Source organism: Stegostoma tigrinum, chromosome 8, assembly GCF_030684315.1.
Source record: "Stegostoma tigrinum isolate sSteTig4 chromosome 8, sSteTig4.hap1, whole genome shotgun sequence".
Lineage (NCBI taxonomy): Eukaryota > Metazoa > Chordata > Chondrichthyes > Orectolobiformes > Stegostomatidae > Stegostoma > Stegostoma tigrinum.
This window is the reverse complement of record NC_081361.1, coordinates 34,923,776-34,944,909: the sequence shown is the minus strand read 5'-3', so window position 1 is coordinate 34,944,909 and position 21,134 is coordinate 34,923,776. Positions and strand designations below refer to the sequence as shown.

Genomic DNA, 21,134 nt, shown 5'->3' with positions numbered 1-21,134 from the left:
TCTCCCGCACTTCTGCCCTCACCCCTCCTCTTCCCTCCTGCAACAGTGATAGGGTTCCCCTAGTCCTTACCTACCATTTCACCAGCATCCACATCTAGATGATCTTCAGACGCCATTTCCGTCACCTCCAACAAGATTCCACCACCAGACACATACTCCTCCGCCTTTCACTGGGACTGCTGCCTCTGGGACACACATCCTTCACCCCCAACACAACATCCCCACACCCTACAGCATGTTCCCCGAAGGTGCAACATCTGTCCATTTACCTCCTCCCTCCCCAGTATCCAAGAGCCCAAACATAACTTCCAGGTGAAGCAACATTTCCCAGAATCTAATCCATGCATTCGCTGCTCACATCATGGTCTCCTCGACATTGGGGAAACAAAGCATAGACTGGGTGACCACTTCAAAAGACCTTGAACTGCCTGTTGCCTGCCACTTTAATGCACCACCCTGTTCCCTGACCAACATCTGGTGTCTCTGGCTTGCTGCTGTGTTCCAGCGAACCTCAAAGCAAGCTGGAAGAACACTTCATTTTCTGACTGAGGACCGTGTCGCTCTCTGGCCTCAATATCGAGTTCAATAATTTTACGGCCTAAACACTCTGTCTCAGCCCCTTACCCCACGCACCACGCCTTGTTACCACATAGCCTGCCATTACATACTACGTGTTATTAGTCACTAACAGGCCCTATTAACTATTCACCCTGATCGCTATCAACTTGTTGTCTATTCAACAGCTCTTCTCTCTCGTTAGGCTCTAACCTATCGTCCAATCTATATCTCAAACCCCTCCCTATTTTCTACATATAAAAAGTGATGCTTTCCCAGCCACAACCAGTTCTGAGGAAGGGTCACCATAGCTGAAACGTTAACTGTGTTTTCCTTCACAGATGCTGCTAGGCCTGCTGCGCTTTTCCAGCAACTTTGTTTTTGTTCCTGATTTACAGCATCCGCAGTTCTTTTGGTTTTTATTTAGTCTCCAACAAAACCAAATGATCCAGGAATCAGGGATTTAAATTGCAAGGTTAAGTCTCCTCCCCACCCTCTCAAGGAGTGTCGCTTCTTCACTAATAATCAGAACTGAATGTAATACTTAAACTGTGCCTAAACAAAGCATTATTAAACATTCGGAATACCTTTATGGTTTTGTTTCCAGTATCTCTAATTAAGAAGCTCAAGATACTGCTTTGGTAACTGCTGTTAATCTGCCTTGCCACCTTCAGAGAGTCATGTACATTAACACAGAACAGTACAGCACAGTATCGGCCCTTTGGTTCACGATGTTGTGCCAGCCTATTATCCTACTAAGCTCAAACTACCCTGCATACCCTACATTTTACTATCCACGTGTCTACCCAAGAGTCTCTAAATATTTGATTCCATGCACCCATCACTTTCTGTTTAAAGAACCTACCTCTGACATCTCCCCTATACCTTCCTCCAGTCACCTTTAATTTATGCCCCCTCGTAATCGCCAATTCCACCCTGGGAAAAAGTCTCTGGCTATCCAGTCTATCTATGCGTCTCATCATCTTGTACACCTCTATCAAGTCACTTCTCATCCTTCCTCATTCCAATGAAAAAAGTCCTGGCCCCTTCAACCTTTCCTCATAAGACCTGCCCTCCAGTCCAGACAGCATCCTGGTAAATATCTTCTGCACCCCCTCTAAAGCTTCCACATCCTTCCTATAATGAGGTAACCAGAACTGAGCACAATATTTCAAGTGTAGTCTAACCAGAGTTTTATCAAGTTGCAGCATAACCTCACAGCTCTTAAACTCAATTCCCCTGCCAATGAAAGCCAACACACCATATGTCTTCTTTAGAACCCTATCAACTTGGGTTGCAACTTTGCGGGAGCTATGGAAGTGGACTCCAAGATCTCTGTTCCTCCACACTGCCGATAAACCTGCCATATACACTGTGTTCTGTATTCAAATGCGACCTTCCAAAATGAACTCTCAAGTTCTTTTGAACAATGCCAAATATTTCTCTCGAAATCCATTCCACCAAAACAGCTCAACTCATTTTCTGCAGGAAATTCTACTTGCTATGTCTGACCGTTCTGCTTGCCTATCCTTTCTCCTGTTGTAATCAATCAATATCATTCTGACTATTTGCTGCACTCTCAGTTCAGTTTCATGTGCAAATTGTGAAATTTTACTCTTTATTTAAGTCATTACATATATCAAGAAAAGCAGTGACCCTAGCACTGAAACTTGGGGGAACACTGATATCTATCATCATCCAGAATGAAAACACAAACAACCATTTAGCACAACTCAATGACCTCTGTCATTGAGCCAATTGTTTTAATCCAAACTGATACTGGCTTTAGGAACAAATTACTGCAGATGCTGAAATCGGTACTGAAAATAACAAATGCTGGAGATCAGAGTGGGTCAGACAGTATCCATGAAAACAGAGGTAACTAACGTTTCAAGTCTAGATGTGAAGGGGATAGATTTTATGATACAGTTGGTTGGGGGGGCGGGGGTGGTGGTGGTGGTATGTGGTAGTGGGTATACTTTGCTGTTCCAGAAGCCTCTTTTTTTTCAAACCAGCATTTTATGCAGGACTTGGTCAACAGCGTTCTAAAAATCCATATCAACGCACAATTGTATTTCTTTCATCAAGCCTTTCCATTCCTTCACCAAAATTTCTACTGTTTACAATCTGTGTTCTCTGTCCTTAATTAACTCAAATCTCTCTAAGTGCCTGTTAATCTTTTATATGATTGTTGTTGGTGAAACCTTAACACCACAGATGTTTAAAAAGTGACCAATCTGTATTTACTGAAAAAGTCCTCACAACCTTTCTTGTATAAAAATGTCACTTTTGACACGGCAAACCTCTGGCACCTCTCCCTTATCTAGTACAGTTGAAAGATTATATCAAGCCATTCTGCTATCTCCATCCCTATATCCTTTGCAATCTGCAACAACTGTCTTGTAAAAATGTTTCATCATCATTAAACTTTAGAAAAATATTACTCCAACAGGAAAGTCTTATAAAAATCTTATCCTGACTAACTACATGGTTAAATGCATTAGGTATCTAGAAACAGAGCTCTATATAAAAAGAGATGAAGATCAATGTTCAAAAAGGCAGAGCAAGATCCAACAAGTACAACAGAATGACTGCCACAAACGTTGTTGTAATACAATTCCCTTTCAAAACTGTTCTAAAGTACAATGGTGTCCAATCCTTTCAACACTTAACAAATACAGATATCTCTCTAAGTTTTACATGAATAAGATTCAATGCACCGACCAGGCAAGAAAAGTGAATCAGCTTTGTTGAAAATCATACTGATGATGATGATGGATTAGACCAAAACTATTCACAAAGTATAATCTGAAATTTTACTCAGACTTCTGTAACAATAGAAATTATGTAAGAGCAACACAGCTGAAAAACTAGGGGAGGGATCTGATTTTAGAGATAATGGTCCGTTTGCAAACCATCAGAAATTAAAATGCTTACAAATGATAACAGTAAGTTCCTCAATGTTCATATGATGCTACTTAAAGACTTTCTTCAAATTCAGTTCATAAAGCTTTGTGACATGTTTTGACACTCATATAAATAATCACACACTAGGAAAATCCTTCTTTATAGTGAGAATACAGCAGTTTCCTAAAACTAACACTTCTGGAATTACACCATTAACGAGATGAAAAGCAAAAAAGTAACGGAATCAGGAGTAATTTTTTTTCACATACTTGGCAATCGAAGGCATTTTCAAGTTTCACACAAATATGAAGCAAGCTACATCGAGATGTTCATCAACACCTATCTAGCGTAAGCTGTTAGAAGTTGAATGAAAGCAACTTCTGATAGCTTGTCTTCTAAAATTTACATTAACTTCTGAAAAAATTTACGTGACTTCTGTTCAGAATAACACCATAACAAAGCAATAAATAGTCACAGACACCATCAGTTACACGTACTTCATGGTATCACACACCATAGCTTCAACATACAATCCAGATTATTTTTACCCTGAGAGACTGAATTCCAACACAAAATGTCAAGGGTTATTAATTTGTGAAATATCTGGATAGTAGCATTCAGAGGAGGTTATTTTTGAACACAAAATAAATTAAAACAGGGCCACATTTTAAAAGAAAGATATAATTTCATGTCAAAACTAACTCAGAAATCTTTCCCTTTTGCCCATTTTGTACTTTTGCCAAGTCTCTGTGGGCGATGTTTACTCATGGGCAATGGGATAGGTGATTTATTTTTCTCCCAGAGTAACATCAACACTGCTTAAAACTGGATATAACATTAGTAACAAAAATAGATTGGCAGTGAGAGGTCATTAAATTCCCATTAACCACTGTAGTGATACATCTAGCCTCTAAATGTTTTGAATCCTATGCAGATTGTGTGCTGAAACCTGAACGTCCACAATCCATAGTTCTGCATATTGAAGCTTCATAAACATCCTTGCATTTGTGAAGTAGTATAGCATAAGTGGTGCTCACTTACTGTGATATTGTTCATAACAATAACAGGCGATACAGTTCCATAGGCCTGGTCTGCCATGCAATTAGATCACAGATAATTCATATTTCAATCTCATCTAATTGGATTGGTTCCATATGCTTTACTCAAAATCCTATGAATCACAGTTTTGAAATTTTTAAATGATCTGTCTTGAACACACTTCATTTGGGAGATTTCCTGTACACTTGTGTGGAAAAGTTTTCAGATATCATCCAAATGGTTAGGCTCAAATTTAAGTTATGTTCCTTCTGGACTTCCTCATAAAATCACTCAAGAATACTGTACACTCAGGGGAATATGCACCTATTCAACAAGCCCACAGATTTGGTAGTATCTGATGAACCCACACCATGTCTCCTCCAAGGTCGATATAGCCTGCTGAGGTGAGCTACCCAGAAATGGGCATAGTACTCCCAACACAATTTAACCATAATCTTATACAGCTATGGCAAATGTTACTTCTTTATTTATGGCCCTTTTCAGAAAAAAGGTAGCATTCAATTAGTCTTTTAAGTTAATTAAGATGGGAAGGAGAAATTGAATTCTGAAGTGAAATATTGTTCAACTGAAAAAACAGGGAATAATGTCATGCCAACTTAATGTAAACCATTGGGGTCAGATTGCGTTTGGTGTGTTTTTTATTATTCATTCACGGTATGAGCTTGTCACTAGCTTGGTCAGCATTTATTGCCCATCCCTAATTACCCATAGGGCAGTTAAGAGACACATGAAGGCCAGACCAGGTAAGGATGGCAGTTTTCTTCTGTAAAGAGAGCTTTAACATTACTTTTTATAAAGGTGGGATAAGAATAGCATGCTTATCTTTGACTTTTGCCTTGTGCATTCCTTTTTACTTCCACACATCACTGGAAGCATGCCTTGAGGTATCTAGGCATCATGCAATAGGATACTCTCCCTAGAACATTCACTCTTCCTCAAATTTAAAATTCCTCTTCTAAAACCATATTTTTGATCAAGCCTTTGGATCCCCCGAGTTGTGTCCGTTATTTTGCTTAAGTCTCTGAAGTGGTCAGAGATGTCTTACTTCATCAAAAACACAATGCAAATTGTCGAATATGTCAGAGAGAAATCTTTAGCAACCAGATGGGCTTTTCCAACAATCGACAATGTATTCAGGGTCATCATTAGATGCTTTACTACAGATTTACATTGAATTCAAATTCTACCATCTGCTATGGCAGGATTTGAACCTGAGACTCTAGAACATTACCAAGGTCACCTGATTAACGGACCATCAATAATTGCACTCAGCCATCAACTCCTCATGCCCTGCTCTAATTCGAATTACATTAGAATCCCTACAGTGTGGAAACAGGCCCTTTGGCCCAACAAGTCCACACCGCCCTTGAAGCATCCCACCCAGACCCATCCCCCATAACCCATACACCCCTGAACACTTCGGGCAATTTAGCATGGCCGATCCACCTAGCCTGCACATCTTCGGACTGTGGGAGGAAACCGGAGCACCCGGAGGAAACCCACGCAGACACGGGGAGAATGTGCAAACTCCACACAGGCAGTTGCCCGAGGCTGGAATCGAACCCGGGTCCCTGGTGCTGTGAGGCTGCAGTGCTAACTACTGAGCCACCGTGCCGCCATTCTTAACACAAAAGACGAAGAAAATTTCTGACAAAGTTTGTGCAGTTGATTCATTCGAGCGTGAAAGTTCATGAAAAGCGTCATACAAGTTTAGGTCAATCTTTGAGAGTTACTCAAATACCAAATACTATGGAAAAGATACAATGCAATGATTACTTTAACCTAAACAATAAATGTCAGAAAGGGGGCACAGATTTTTAACTAGTGTAAAGTACAATATCAGGAATTAGTTTTTCATTCAAGGCAATCAACATTTACATGGCCTGATGAAGTTGAAAAGGTAAAAGTAAAAACAATGGGAGTATTTAAGAATCAACCTGATGCCATGATGAGAATACAAGAGATAAGAAGGTGTAGAGCTGGATGAACACAGCAGGCCAAACAGCATCAGAGCAGCAGGAAGGCTGACGTTCGGGCCTAGACCCTCCTTCAGAAAAGGAGTGAGAATGACGAGAATGACGGCTGAGATTTTCTAAATGGATAATGTAAGAGGCATCAAATAGTTTTCCTCATTTGCATTTATCTTGTGCTTTATTTATGTTTTGTAATGTTTAATCATGGCACTTGTTAAAAATTTCTCTCAGACGTATTCAACAACTTGTATTTACACTGTATTTTTGATGAAACAAGACATCTCAGGTCAATTCAGAGATATAATCAAAATACTGAATCCTCTGAGTTGTTGTCCAAAGGCTTGATCAAAAGTATGGATTTACAAGAGGAATTTTAAAGTTGAGAAACAGTGAACGTTTTAGGGAGAGAATCCCAGAACATGATGCCAAGATACCTCAACGCATGCTTCCAATTATGGGTTGAAAGAAGAGAATGCACAAGGCAAAAACCAAAAGATGAACAAGTCATTCTTATATCACCTTTTGAAAAGGTAATGTTAAAGCTCTCTTCAGTCATCCAGGGCCTTCATAATGATCTTGACAATAGGAAAAGGTTATTTGTGCTTGACTTGACAACAATTTGTTTTAGTAAAAGCTGTACTTCAGGCAATCCTTCACTGCAACTTTAAAAACACAGCATTAATGTCCGAACTGGTATTTCGTAATTTTGCTATTATAATGCATCTTAAATATTAAAGCTGCAAAATTAAACAGCTCAAATGTATTGTTTTAAATGGCAGATACCAAATAAAGGGAATATGAGAGGATGTTGAAAAATTTTTTTTCTCAAAATATCAATGATACAATATCATACCAGCAAAATAAAAATAACATTGTTTGAATAGCTTTCTGAATAAAAAGAGCACTGAAAAACAATGTCTGCAGCAGTTAAGCTATTATCAATAACATCACAGTTGGCAGGGTTCATCCAAACAACAAGCCCTTCTAATCCTACTCTGCAAAAATGCTATAAGCCTGTCAGCTAATTTTTGGCACAGTGTCTTAAAATTTGCTTTTAAAAAACTCTCAATAGTGTATGTTCAATCACATCAAGAGTTTTCTTTTTTACCTAGCTAAGAATCTTGGCTGTTGACTGATTTGCAATCTTTATAAGCAAAACATGAATGCATTTTGAAAAATGATTTTAACTAAAGTTTCAGAATGCACGGCAAGATTGAAAAAGTAAACAAAAATTACCTTCCTAAAACAATTTGGCTTTACTAAAACACATATTCTGTACCTAATAGATTGCAGTACACATTTTAAAATGCTTTTCAAAATTTGTTAATATGCATACTATGATAACTCAAACATTGACAACTGAAAATTTGAAAAGGATTATGCTAAAAGGTCAAACTTTAATGTTATAAATAGTACTTTATGCGTTGCTCTGAAGAAGAGTCATATTGGACTTGAAACATTAACTGTTTCATTCTTTGTAGATGCTGCCAGAACCATTGAGTTTTCCGGTACTTTGCTTTTATTTTGTGCTTTCAGATGTCGTCAAAGATGAAAAGCGTAGCAAGGCTATATCCTTGAGGGACTCTTAGAGGTATTAATATAAGTTTGGAAAGTCACTGCAGGTAATTTTTATAGTTTGACTGAATAGATGAGAATTGGGCCAGATAAAGGCTAACATATCCAACTAGACAACAAATGGGAGTTGGAGAAGGATTGCATGCTGCAGACAGGGCTAGAAGGGTAAAGAGGGATTGATTACCACTGGTACAGTCATTTGTAACTAAGATAACGGTTGCTATGGCAGGAGTGGAAAATTGATTGGAGTGATTCAAAGGGGATTGTCAGAAAGGTATCTCTAGATTCAGGAGGCCAACATGCATTCAAGAATTTCTGAGAGAAAAGAGGAAGTTGGAGCTGATGCGTGGACAGGAAGGCAGGAGACAAGGCAAGGATTTTTATTTTAAATTACAGGTAATCATTATGCAGACTTAAAGGGATGGCAAAATACATGAGGAATTGGAACCAATAATAATAATACCAACAAACCTGGAGGGAAATTTAGTACTAACCATCATAGTTGGAAGAAGGGGGTTTGCAAGTGAACTTCATAGGTAAGAGTAACTTAGAAAGGGGAAGTTGGATAATAGAAACAGCTGAAAATAGTAATCATGTGCCTGTACAGAAATTGTTTTTTGCAAGTTAAGAGAACAGAATGGGAACTGACTGTCAGAGGCAGCCAAGTTCATGATCCTGTTGTACTTATTGGAGTCATTTTCTACTAAAGACTTAGAAAGTACTTTTAATGTTTGAGTTAAATATGATTAATGATTAAACCAGTTGTCAACCACAAACATTCAAGTATACATCTGAGATAATTGGGGGGTTGAGAGGACCTTTGCTCAAATAAACCACAGACGTCCTGATAGTTAAAAGAATGGCACTTGCATAGCATAGCAAAATGATAAGATCTCACTTTGGTTTTTCTGAGAATTGCGAAGCAGAAAAGGGAAACGACGAAAAAAAGTATTGTTGCTAAGACATGTGACTGGGGAACTGACTAATTGTACTAGCCTGTCTACGTGACTAAGGATCAAGTTTGTGCATATAAGAATGACCCCTTTTAGAGTGAAAGCAGAGCATCAGTGTGCAATACACTGCGTACGGATGGACTTTGTAGAGCAATCCTCCACGTGTGTAAGCACTTACTTAAATAAATGTTACTGTAAGTTACCGGCCTGTTGATGCCGTGCATTTGTATCAAGCATAAAAAGAACTCAACTTGACACATCCCTTGGAATTAAGGTAACAGATCAAAGTCATAAAGGTGACAAAGGTGGGATAGAGAAATTATTCTAAAAATTACTGAGCATAGGAGCATCAAGTGTGGATGAGAAACATCAATACTATTGCATTCTGCTGGCAATTGTAGCCTAACTTTTTTTTACATAATACCAGCTTCATAAACTACACTTCCCTTTAACTGGCCTGTCTGCTCATGGTATTTTTCAGCAAAATCAAAGTTTATATAATCATCGGTTTAACTTCTAACTTTTAAATATTGCCTTCCTACATAATAAGACTTTTTAAAAAAAACTATTACTTGTGATTTGATGGATTTAAAATTAAAAATTCACCAAGAGAACATTAGCCTGCAGGAACCTGAACAAAATGCAATCAAAACAGCATGGTGAACTGCTGTTAAAATGTTACTGAACTACCTTAAGATTAGTGTTCAGCACATCATAATAATTAATATAAACATGAACTATTAGCTTTATTAATTTCATTATTCAGCAGAGAATGAAAGGAAAATCAAACCAACCGTGACCTTTGCATACTTCAAGGCAATGCATCTATTTTATGAAAAATGATATAGCTTTATGTCTTTATTTACAGCAGCATTTCACATATTGCCCAATACTTCCATTATTAAAATGAAAGTCACAAAAACACAGTGGTTTTGTTCTTAAATCGATTCTGTAGTCCCCACCAGATCTATAATTTTCTTAATATTTGGAGCACACCAGATAAGTACCAAATGCCTTCCTTCTAATATCTTAAATTCACACCTCAAATAATCAAACTGAGACCTGACCAAAAATAAGAAACCATGTAGATTCAAGGCGAGATACACAGAAGGTAGCGTTGCACGCATGTACATGAAAACTAAATATGGTAGCACTGAAATAGGCCATAATAGATCATAATGGATAGGATGGGTTATAAGTATCAATATCTACAAAGCGCAAATTATTTTGAAAATAACTAACAGAAGTTAAAACAAGATTGAACGTGCAAACTGTGAAAGATCCAGCATTAACTGTACTTTTTAAGCAGGCAATGGAATTTTTACAAAACAGATCAGGGAAGGCGATCAATTCAAAAGAATTGCAATGTTGTGAACACAAACTCTGCAATGTTACCAATTTCTATTTCTGCATTCCTCTTTACAGGCTTTCTTTTGGAGGAAGTACTCAACAATCCAAAGGATGATCTCCAAAATGAAACACTAACTGGAACAATAATATATTGAGATTACATCATCAAGATGCACAAACGCAGAGCAAAGACTATTTTGTGAATACAAATAATTGCATTCTTAATGTATTTATACTTTGTCTATGCTTAGTTAATTTGACTGAGTGTTGAACAGGAAGCAAAGATCACAGTGCAGGTGAGGATATAACAGCACAGCATTGCTGTTAATAAGTTGTTGAATTCGAATTTCAGAACTAGAATGCTGTGCTATTACGTCAGTATATTCAGTGATTTTATCTCATTGCAGCTAATGTATTATGTCCAGGTATATTATTCTTCTCTTTCTCATAATAACAAAAGTTTTTTATTTATTAATCATGTCAATAGCGTTAATGAACAGAAACAGAATGGAGGCAGTGACATGAAACAGGAGTCACAGTAACACGTGAGCACACGCTCATCCAAACAAACGTATTAAATATGCTTTACCTGGTCGTGGGACAGGTTGAACAGCTGGAGTTTGAGCCTTTCGAGCAGAGGCACCTTCCTGAAAGATATAACATTTTGAACTTATTCAAACCTTTCTGAAAATGTCCACTGGTTGAAGCCTGAAAGTAATTTTAAAATGTGTGAAAATTTGTGAAAAATATCATAGAAAAGAACAATATAATTAACACTCATGCAGTTGTCATTGAGTTTCGAATGGGAATTGGAAAACAGTTGAGCATAATTGAGCATTTCAGTCCAATGCTTTTGTGCCTTAAGCTTTCAACCACAGCGAAGAATAACATAATGGAAAAGCAATCTTTCTTACTGATTTCAAATCTGCAGGAAAATGTTGATTAAATCAAAAATGCAAGCTTAATTAAGGCAAATAATAGATAATTTGATACAAATTGACCTGTCCATTGCAAGAGAGGTACACAGAAAAATTAAACTGCTTTGATGGTCCATGCACTTGTCATGCTCCAGACTGCCGACCTGTAAACAAAGGTTGAATTCTAAGGGTATACTGAAGTCAGGTGCTGACAGACCTGGTGAAACCCAAACTGAGCATCAAAGAGCAGGTTATTTTTACCCAAGTGCTGTTTGATACTACTATCGACAACTGCTTCCATCACTTGACTGCTCATTGACAGTAGACATAGTAATATTTGGTTGGGTTGAATTTGTCCTGCTTGTGTACAGAACATATCTGGGCAATTTTCCACATTGTCAGGTAGATTGCAATGCCACAGATTTACCGGAACAGGTGGCAAGTTCTGGAGCGCACGTATTCAGTCACATTCAGCCAAATGTTGTCAACTCTTCAGTGTTTGCAGTATCCAGGACCTTCAATCGTTTGATTCTCCCTGTTACCCACTAAATTTGGATGCAAGCTGCAGCTTTCAGTGGTCTCTCTCCATTTAATTAATATTCAGTTCTCTATTCTTCTTGACAAAGTGCACAATGTCACATTTTTTCACATTATATTCTATCTGCCAAGTTTTCACCCACTCGCCTGGCTGGCCTACTTCTGCAGACTCCCTTGGTCATTTTCACTACTTGCTTCCCCACCTGTTTTTGTGTTATCTGCAAACTTTGTCATAGTACATTAACCTCTGTTAGTCATTAATAGATGTTGCAGATGTGAGGCTGAAGCACTGATCCTTACTTCACTAGTTATAAGTTGCCATCCAGAAAATGCCTCCCATAACCCAACTCTGTACTCTATTAGTTAAACAAACCTCTATCTGTTAATATCCTCCTCCACACTGCCATCCCAACACATACATGTTGTATGTAGCTATGTTATAGCTAGCCAAATAAGTGGTACCTTAATAAACACTGCTTGGAAAACTGAATATATTACATCAATTGATTTTCCTTCAAGTCCTGCAAGTTACCGCCTCAAAGAATTCAAACAAATTTGTCAGACAGAATTTCCCCCTCATGAAGCCATGCTGACTCTGCTGATTATAGTATGTATTTCTAAATGCTCTACTTTCCCACCCTTTGTAATAGGTGTTAAAGGATGTTCAGCTAACTGGCCTTATTTATGTCAACAGCATTAATAAACAGAAACAGAATGGAGGCAACAATATGAAACAGGAGTCCCAGTAACACCGTAGCAAATCCTCACACAAATAAATACATTAAATATGATTTCATTAACCTGTACGCTTTTGTCTACTTCCCATTTTGAATGGGAATGTTACACTGGCAGCTTTCTACTTCTCTGCTACATTTTCTGAACCTAAGAATTCTCAGAAGATGACTACCAATACATCCAGTATTGTAGCTACTTCCTTTAATATCTTAATATGCAGCCCATCGGGTCCAGGAGACTCATTAGCCTTTATCCCCATTACTTTCCCAAGTATTTTTGGTTTGGTAACAAAGTGTGAAGCTGGCTGAACACAGCAGGACAAACAGCATCTCAGGAGCACAAAAGCTGACGTTTCGGCCTTCAGGTGCTGCTTGGCCTGCTGTGTTCACCCAGCCCCACACTTTGTTATCTTGGATTCTCCAACATCTGCAGTTCCCATTATCTCTGATACATTTTCTTTGATGATAGTTACTGTGTTAATTACCCCTACTCCCAAACTTTTAGACTTTTGATTGGAATGTTATTACTGCCCTCCACCATGAAAACTGCTGCAAAGTATGCATTCAACTCTTCTACCAGTTCCTAATACCTATGAAATTCATGGTTTTCAGGAATATAATTACATTTTTAAATAAGGACTTATGATAATGCTAAATCTTAAAATTGATTATCAATTAAAATTCAACACAACATCATAGATGCATTATGAAAGGTAGGCATTCTCTAAACATTTAAGATATCAATTTGTGCATTGCAACAAAGATATAATACTCTTCTGTCTTCATGGAAAGATTTGGGAGAAAAGCTATTTCAAAAAAAACATTTAAACACAAACTGAATTCAGACAGGATTTTTAAAAAAGCGTCAGGTCTCGGGTATTGATGGGGAAGAAGAACCAGCTTGTGAAATGTACAGCTGACAGTCTATATGTCAAACTAATTATTGATGGTTAGTTCTCTCATCTCAGCTTCATTCACACTAAATACCCCACATTCATCTCAAGAATAACAAGATTTCAAGAAAAAAAATACATAGCTGGAAGAAAGAGACGCAAGACATTTGACAGGAAGCTAATTTAACTGTCAACCTTTTGATTGAGAACACAATCAGGCAGATAGCCTTCAATTCATTCACTAAAGGACGTTGAGACACATGTGGAAGTCAGCCAGCCAAAGGATAGAAGGAACAGATGAACTCTGTACTGTAAAGTTTCACAGTGAAACTTATTCAGCTTTAGCCAGCAAAGTCAGGAGACTCAAGAAAACTTTTATAAATATATACACATCATCCCTGCTATGAATTTTCTTAATGTATCTTGACCTTATGAGGAGTTTTATAATTGGATAATTAATGATGAGGTTCAGTTTGAACGGTATTTCTCTACATTCATCTGTTTAGAAAAGCCAATTCAATAATCTACATTTTTTGTCTTTATTATTGTTTCAGTTTGCCAACAGAAAACTTGAAGAGCGATAAGCAAAAAAAGAGAAAATCAAGATCTTTGAGAGTATGTTATAGCCCAACAGATGCAACGGGTATCCCCAGGTTATGCTACAGTACATTTAGCAGTTGGCCAATATGAGCACACTCTAAGTAAGTCAATCCAATCAGAATGCGTACAGTGAGTTTGGAAATCACTGTATCTGAAAGCTTATCCACCACAGATACAAAACTTTAAACAGTTGCAAATAGGCCAGCTTAGAAGTTCAGAGTATACAAATCTTTAAATTCTTCCTCGACTGTAAGACAGAAAAATTAACTTGGATTAGAAACAATAACGTTGAGGAACGATAATTGGAAGTCAGCATCTTTTTTTAATGAGATAATCAGAGGATTAGATAGGGTGGACTGAGGCATCCTCAGATGGAGATGGCTAGCACGAGGGGACATAGCTTTAAATTCAAGGGTGATAGATACAGGACAGATATCAGATGTAGGTTCTTTACTCAGGGTAGTAAGGGCATGGAATCCCCTGCCTACACAGTAGTAGGCTCGCCAAGTTTAAGGGCATTTAAATGGTCAGTGGATAAACATATGGATAATAATGAAATAGTGTAGGTTAAATGGGCTTCAGTTTGGTTTCACAGGTTGGCGCAACATCGAGGTCCAAAGGGCCTGTACTGCGCTGTAGTGTTCTACGTTCTATACGACATATATTAGTCTTCTATTACATAGCAGTTACAGCAAAGATTATTCTTGGGTCTCCGCTAATCCTCTGTTCAAATATTCACACCCATATACGTGCATACATATACAGTGCAAAGAAATCATTTCTCTGAACAACTCAGTAGTGAGTCATCTTTCACGTTTGCCTACAAATGTATGAGCTTTCACACAGCAGTAGTCAAAATATGAGGTTTTCCTTATACAAGCAGTTTTTAATTATTTAAAAAAACCTAATCCTAAATGGTGGCGGTGGTGGAGTGCAAATGTATGACTACCCTTATGATACAAATAGCTCGTAGAAATACAGAACTTCTAAAAATCTCCTCAAAGTTCAAACTTCAATTTGATTCCCATGTGCTACAAGAATTTATTCTTTCTAATGCCAATCACACATTCATTAAGAACATTCTCTTCCTAATGTCCCCTGAAAACATCAGTCATGTTGCTCATGCAGAAATGTAAACATGTTTCATTATAGCTACTTCCCCCAGAATTAGCAGTACGATTAGATGAAAACATCTCTCAATGGTGAAATCAGTTACTGATGTTGTATATCATGTTTATTTACTAATAGGAATTATTGATCAAACCTATGGTGATTATTTTTGAAAATGCAGCGTGTTACCACAATTCTATTACTTAGTTCAAAATGGAAAAAAAAGAACAAATCTGCTAAGTTACAGGTGAGACACAACAATAAGTTAAATAGCTTAATACCAGAATGGCTAAACAGGAGTTCTCTGCTTTACTAGCTATTACTTGATGCCCTATTAGTTGGGCACCTTTCTCTTTTCAACAGCAAAATATATGCTGGTAGATAGCTCATTACAGCTAGATCTTGAATATATGCAAGTACTATTTTACACTGCTCAAAGTTATACTTTAATTTAAAATTCATACAAGGATGACAGAAATGGGAAGACGAGAAAGTCGCCAACGATTAAGTGAGCATCAAGGACATGTATTAAAGTCCTTGAAAGATAATAATGCGTTAACTCCCTAGAGCCAAAAAGAAAGATCTGTAGAGGGAAATAGTGCTACAGCAGGACTCCTATAAAAAGCACTGAAATCAAAATATGAATTTTCAAAACAAAGTTTCTTGTGGATTCAGGTAATTAGCATGCATTTTAGTCAAGCAGACACAGCTTTCAAATCTCTAGAATGACTGCTAATAATAAACTTGTCAATTAGTAATATAGTTTCCTATATAGTTAACACAAAAACTTATATTCAGTGTCAAGTTCTAAATCACTGGGGGATAGTCAGGGCAAAAGACTAATGAGTATTGTGTCGTAAATTGTAAATACAGAAACGTTGTGTGTTGCTTCACAACAAACTGTCAGGTATGATATCACTCAATTTATTATAATCTAAAAATGCTCAAGCGCATACATAAAACTTGCTCTACTTGCAACTTCGCATTTTTTTGTTTGGACAAGAACATATGTGAATGCATTAGCTGTACATATCCCTAAGAAAAAAAATGACCACTTTATCAAATCTCAGAAACATTCTGATGTGCTTTATGTGCCACGAATGCTAATGCATTGGCAAACACAGCAGCCAATTTGCACAAAGCAAGATTACACAGCGCTAAGGCTAAGGATTTATGCATCTGTGAAATGTTAGTTGAAGTTGAAGATATCACTGAACAAAAACTACGCTCGAACACTTCCTTAAATACCATCTAAAGTTGGTGGCACAATCTTTTATCATCATTTATGTCGACATTTAGTGTTAAATCTTCTGAAAATCAGTTGTGTCAATTTCGGGGAGGGGGGGTTCCCGGATCCAAATAATTTTCATCAAGCAGTTTTCCCTTATTCCCCTCACATCTTCATGCTGCCACTCTCACTCTATTGTCAGCACTGCAGGGACGAAATGCTCATTGGAGCTAGGATCTTGCATGCTTCACCTCATAGGTGTACAAGGTGTATACTCTGCCAGTCTCATCTAAAATATCCATTTGGGTCACTGTGGTGCCTACTGTCTTCAGGATTATGCAACACTGTTGCAAGTAAGCTCTGTCCATTGCAATGATAAGTGCCATCTTCTTTCTGCCATTTCACTAACTCCACCATTGGACCCAGCTCCCACCAAGGCACATGATCTACCACTCAGTCAATACAGCATGGAAATAGACCCTTTGCTCCAACACGTTCATACCAACCAAGTTTCCCAAACTAAACTAGACTCACTTCCTGCATTTAGCCCATATCCCGCTATTCCTATTCATGTACTTGTCCAAATGTTGTCATTGTACCTGCATCGGCCACTTTCTCTAGCAGTTCATTCCATACACAAACCATCCTCTGCCTGAAAACATTGCCCCTCAAGTCCCTTTCAAGTTTTTCTACTCTCACCTTAAACCTATGCCCTCTATGTTTGAGCTCACTCAGCCTGTGGAAAAGATCTTTACAATTCACCTCATCTATGCCCCTCATGATTTTATAAACCTCAATAAGGTCAATCCTCAACCTCCTACACTCCAGTGAAAAATGTCCCAGCCTGCCCAGTCTGTCCTGAAAACTCAAACCCTCCAGACCTGACAACATCCTGGTAAATCTTTTCTGAAGCCTCTCCAGTTTAATATTATCTTCCCAACAGCAAGGTAATGAGAACTGTACACAGTACTCCAAAAGCGGCCTCACCAATGTCCAGTACAACTGCAGCATGACATTCTAACTCCTTCACTCGATGTTCTGAGTAATGAAGGCAAGTACTCAAAACACTTTCTTAACCAGCCTGTTTACTGAGAAGCAACTTTCAAAGAACTATGTAAATGAACCCCCAGGTCTCTGTTCAAAACCACCAGCCAGGGCCCTATCATTAATTAATTACCATTGCCCTTGCTTGTTTTACCAAAATCTAATACCTCTCACTTTTCCAAATTAAATTTCATATGCCACTCCTCAGCACACTGGCGCAATTGATCACAAACTTTCTGTAAGCTTAGATAACCTTCTTCACTGTTGATCATACTACCAATTTTTGTGTGTTCCACAAACTTACTAACCATGTCTCCTAAATTCTCATCCAAATCATTACTATAAATTACAAACAAAACTGGACCCAGCACCAACTCCTGAGTAACACCACTGGTCACAACCCACCAGGAGCACTCTCTGTCTCCTAGCATCAAGCCAATTTTGTATCTTCCCTCAATGACTCTTACCCTTGCCACACTCTCCATTCAACTGATCTTTCCTGCCCTTTGCGCTTCCTGCTGACTCACTCAGCACACTTCAACACCTTCGCTGACAGATGACGGACCTACACAGCCCTCAACCCCACCACCACCACTCCCCCGATTGAAAAGTCCTCCTTACTGTCTGCTGCCAAACAGGACAGTTGCCTGATTATCTGTGTGCACTGAAAGGCAAGGCAGACATCCAAATAAGCACAAAGTGAGCAAACACTAAGAAAACATGCCCGTTCCAATGCATGAGATGGTGCCTGTCCCTGCGCACAAAGTGATATGCCAACAGCATTAAAATGGAAGGTTGTTGGCGATTTCCATTGTACAGTATGAAGTGCTGAAATGTATTCTAATGAAGTCCTAAATGTGCCATGATGCTCTGAAAATGATAACCTTCAAGGACAGCAGATGCAGGGCATGTGGCTTGACACATTGCGGAATGCTGACCTAGATGGAAGATTGGAGAAGATGCAGGTGAACTGTAGCTGCCTGGTACCCAGTCAGACTTCCATGTCGGGATCTGCTACCATTAATAAATGAGCCAAGATTAGATAATATTGGATGGTAATGCATACAAATAGGTTCCACCTGTTTACTGACAAGATTCTCAGATTTGGTCATTAAAACTTTGGGTGGAAAACATTTTTTTTCCTTAACATCTCCAATCTTACTTCTCAATTCTCACTATATTTTTTCAAATTGACCTTTCATTGCCCATGTCATTTGAGGCCTGGGAAAATTCAATTGAGAGGTTGCTCTGTACAATTAGGTAAAATAAAAAGATACACATAGATAGTCATTGATAATGATGCAGTTGCTGACTGCATTTTATTGCTCTAGTTAACTTTGTTTCTTGCAAATCAGTTGGGGGTCTTCTATCATCACATATTTAATCTTTTTGTATGAGGCCTACTACTTCTTTCCTTTGACTTAGTTTCTGAAAATATATATTTTTGCCACATTTTCTCATTTTTGATGAGAAACATTCTTACAGTATCATTATGCATATCAATGTCCAAAGAACTCATCAACACAATCATTTAAGCACATCTGCCCTGCATGTAGCAAAGTCTGCAGATTGTGCATTGGACTTAACAGCCGAATCGGAACCTATGGGAAACAGAGTAGAAGCAAGTCATCCTCAATTCCAAGGGACTTCTAAGAAAATAAACGTTTATTGTATTTCTTTTTGAGTTTGAACCATCTGATAACATCTTCTGTTTTGACACTATTTCAATCTAGCCATCTACTACTATAGTCAATGCTGGAAAATTTATTTTTCAGTAATATTTGTTTTCTTCTGGTAACCTGCTGCAACTTTTTTGACACCGCTTTGCCTCACTACTGGCAATCATTTTCCAATCTTTTCATGCATACACAAGTTTCCAATCACTGCTGTGATAACTCAACTGCAACTCCGTTTTATTTCACATAATTTTACGACAGACTCTTTGGCACCTCTTTGTTGGTGTCATTGTAAACAACATTTGTAAATATCAACTGCTTTTCACCTGACATTATTTTCTTCTTGGATAACCACAAGTTTGGGAACAAACCAAATTAAGTACCCAATGTATCCAATTTAGTGTATCCAATTCTTTCCATTTTACACTTGTGTATCTGCACAGCTTTGTTTCAACAAAGGTTTCATAAATTAAGAAAATGCTGCAGAGACACAACAAGTCAGACACATTATTGTAGAATGGCAGGGTCAAGATGGGGACCACAGCTCTCTTCTTGCTGATACACATTCATGCTTTGCCTGGCTCATTGCTTATAGAGGTTAAAGTCAGCCTCCCCTTAGGCTGGATCCAGTATTGAGTGATTGAGTTTACTGGTTCCGTCCACATTCTCTGGTAAAAACAGATTATGTTTAGGCGTCTGTCAGGAGCTCAGAGGATGGTTCATTCATATTTGCTTAAAACCACCTAGCCAGTACACGACAGGCAATTTAGCATTGCCAATCTACCTAACCTATACATCTTTTGGCCATGGGAGGAAACCAGAGCACCTGGATGTGTAAGGAGGATGCGCAAACTCCACACTGACAGGCTGTAGTCAAAATCAGGTCTCCGTCACTGTGAGGGCACAGTGCTACCCTACATGCATGATGATTTTATATACTGAAAGCTGAAAGGTTCACTTGCCGGTTAATCAGTCTTGCAAAGTCAGAGGAATCAGAATGACAGGTCACAGTTTTAGGATAAGGGATAACAGATTTAAAACAGAAATCAGGAGAAATTACGTTTCTCAAAGGGTTGTGAATCTGTGGAATTCACTATCCCCAGAGATTGTTGGATATCGGGAAATAAAGTAACTTTAAGGAGGAGACAGACAGATCTTTAATTATTTACTTAATTGAAGGGTTATGGTGAGCAGGTAGGAAAGTGGAGGAGTTGAGACTGTGTTTAACCAGCAGGACAGAAAGAAACAAAAACAAATGGATTCCTAGGAAAGAACTACAAGACTGTCTCAGCCAGTCTGCTTCCCTAATCTTAAAAATTAGCCTCCTGCATGAAAGCAAATTTTGAAACTAGACATTCACCAAGAAATCAAAGATATTACAGATTCTGCTACTGTTAAAGAATAGAAAATAAACCCTCAAAACAACTCTGGCCTCAGGTTAAGAAACATAACACCTCAAGACTCTAAGGATTGTTTAACTGCATCATCTGTTTTCTCCCTGTCAAAAAACATTCTCCCCCGTAAACTTATTAACTGTGTTTGTTTGTGTATTTTGGAATAATTTTATTCTTTTCTCAGAGCTGTGAAATATGATTCTCTTTAATAACTCACTCACCAAGTGCTCTATGTTTACTATACCATGTTTCTATCCATTCATTTATAAAATCGCATTTTTGTAGCAATTTTAGACTTGCAGGATAAACTAAATTAAACATCCCTTCCTAAGCTGCTATACCATTACGGTTTCCTTACACCTTTCAGTTCTTATTGGCCCCATGTTGTAAACAGTGTTTAGACCTGTTTCTATATCAAAGGTTACCCATGAAGAAGTGTAAATGCCATTTCCTGCGAGTATAGCGTTGCATCAGGGATTAACAATTAAATGTCCACTTGCCGTACACACTTCGCTCTCTACGAAAACAGTATCCTAGGTAAACGCTGCCTGGTGGACTCGATGGACAGTAGCAGAATCTGTAATATCTTTGATTTCTTGGTGAATGGCTAGTTTCAAAATTTGCTTTCA

General features: G+C 38.1%; 1 protein-coding gene across 1 annotated transcript in view; it reads right to left on the bottom strand.

The window, feature by feature from the left end:
• The window catches only part of cdc73 (cell division cycle 73, Paf1/RNA polymerase II complex component, homolog (S. cerevisiae)), a 308,312-nt gene that overhangs the window by 142,524 nt on the left and 144,654 nt on the right, over positions 1-21,134 (bottom strand). The window contains exon 11 of the mRNA XM_048538849.2: positions 10,962-11,019. Coding sequence (XP_048394806.1) covers positions 10,962-11,019 — 58 coding nt within the window. The remainder of the gene's footprint in view (positions 1-10,961; positions 11,020-21,134) is intronic.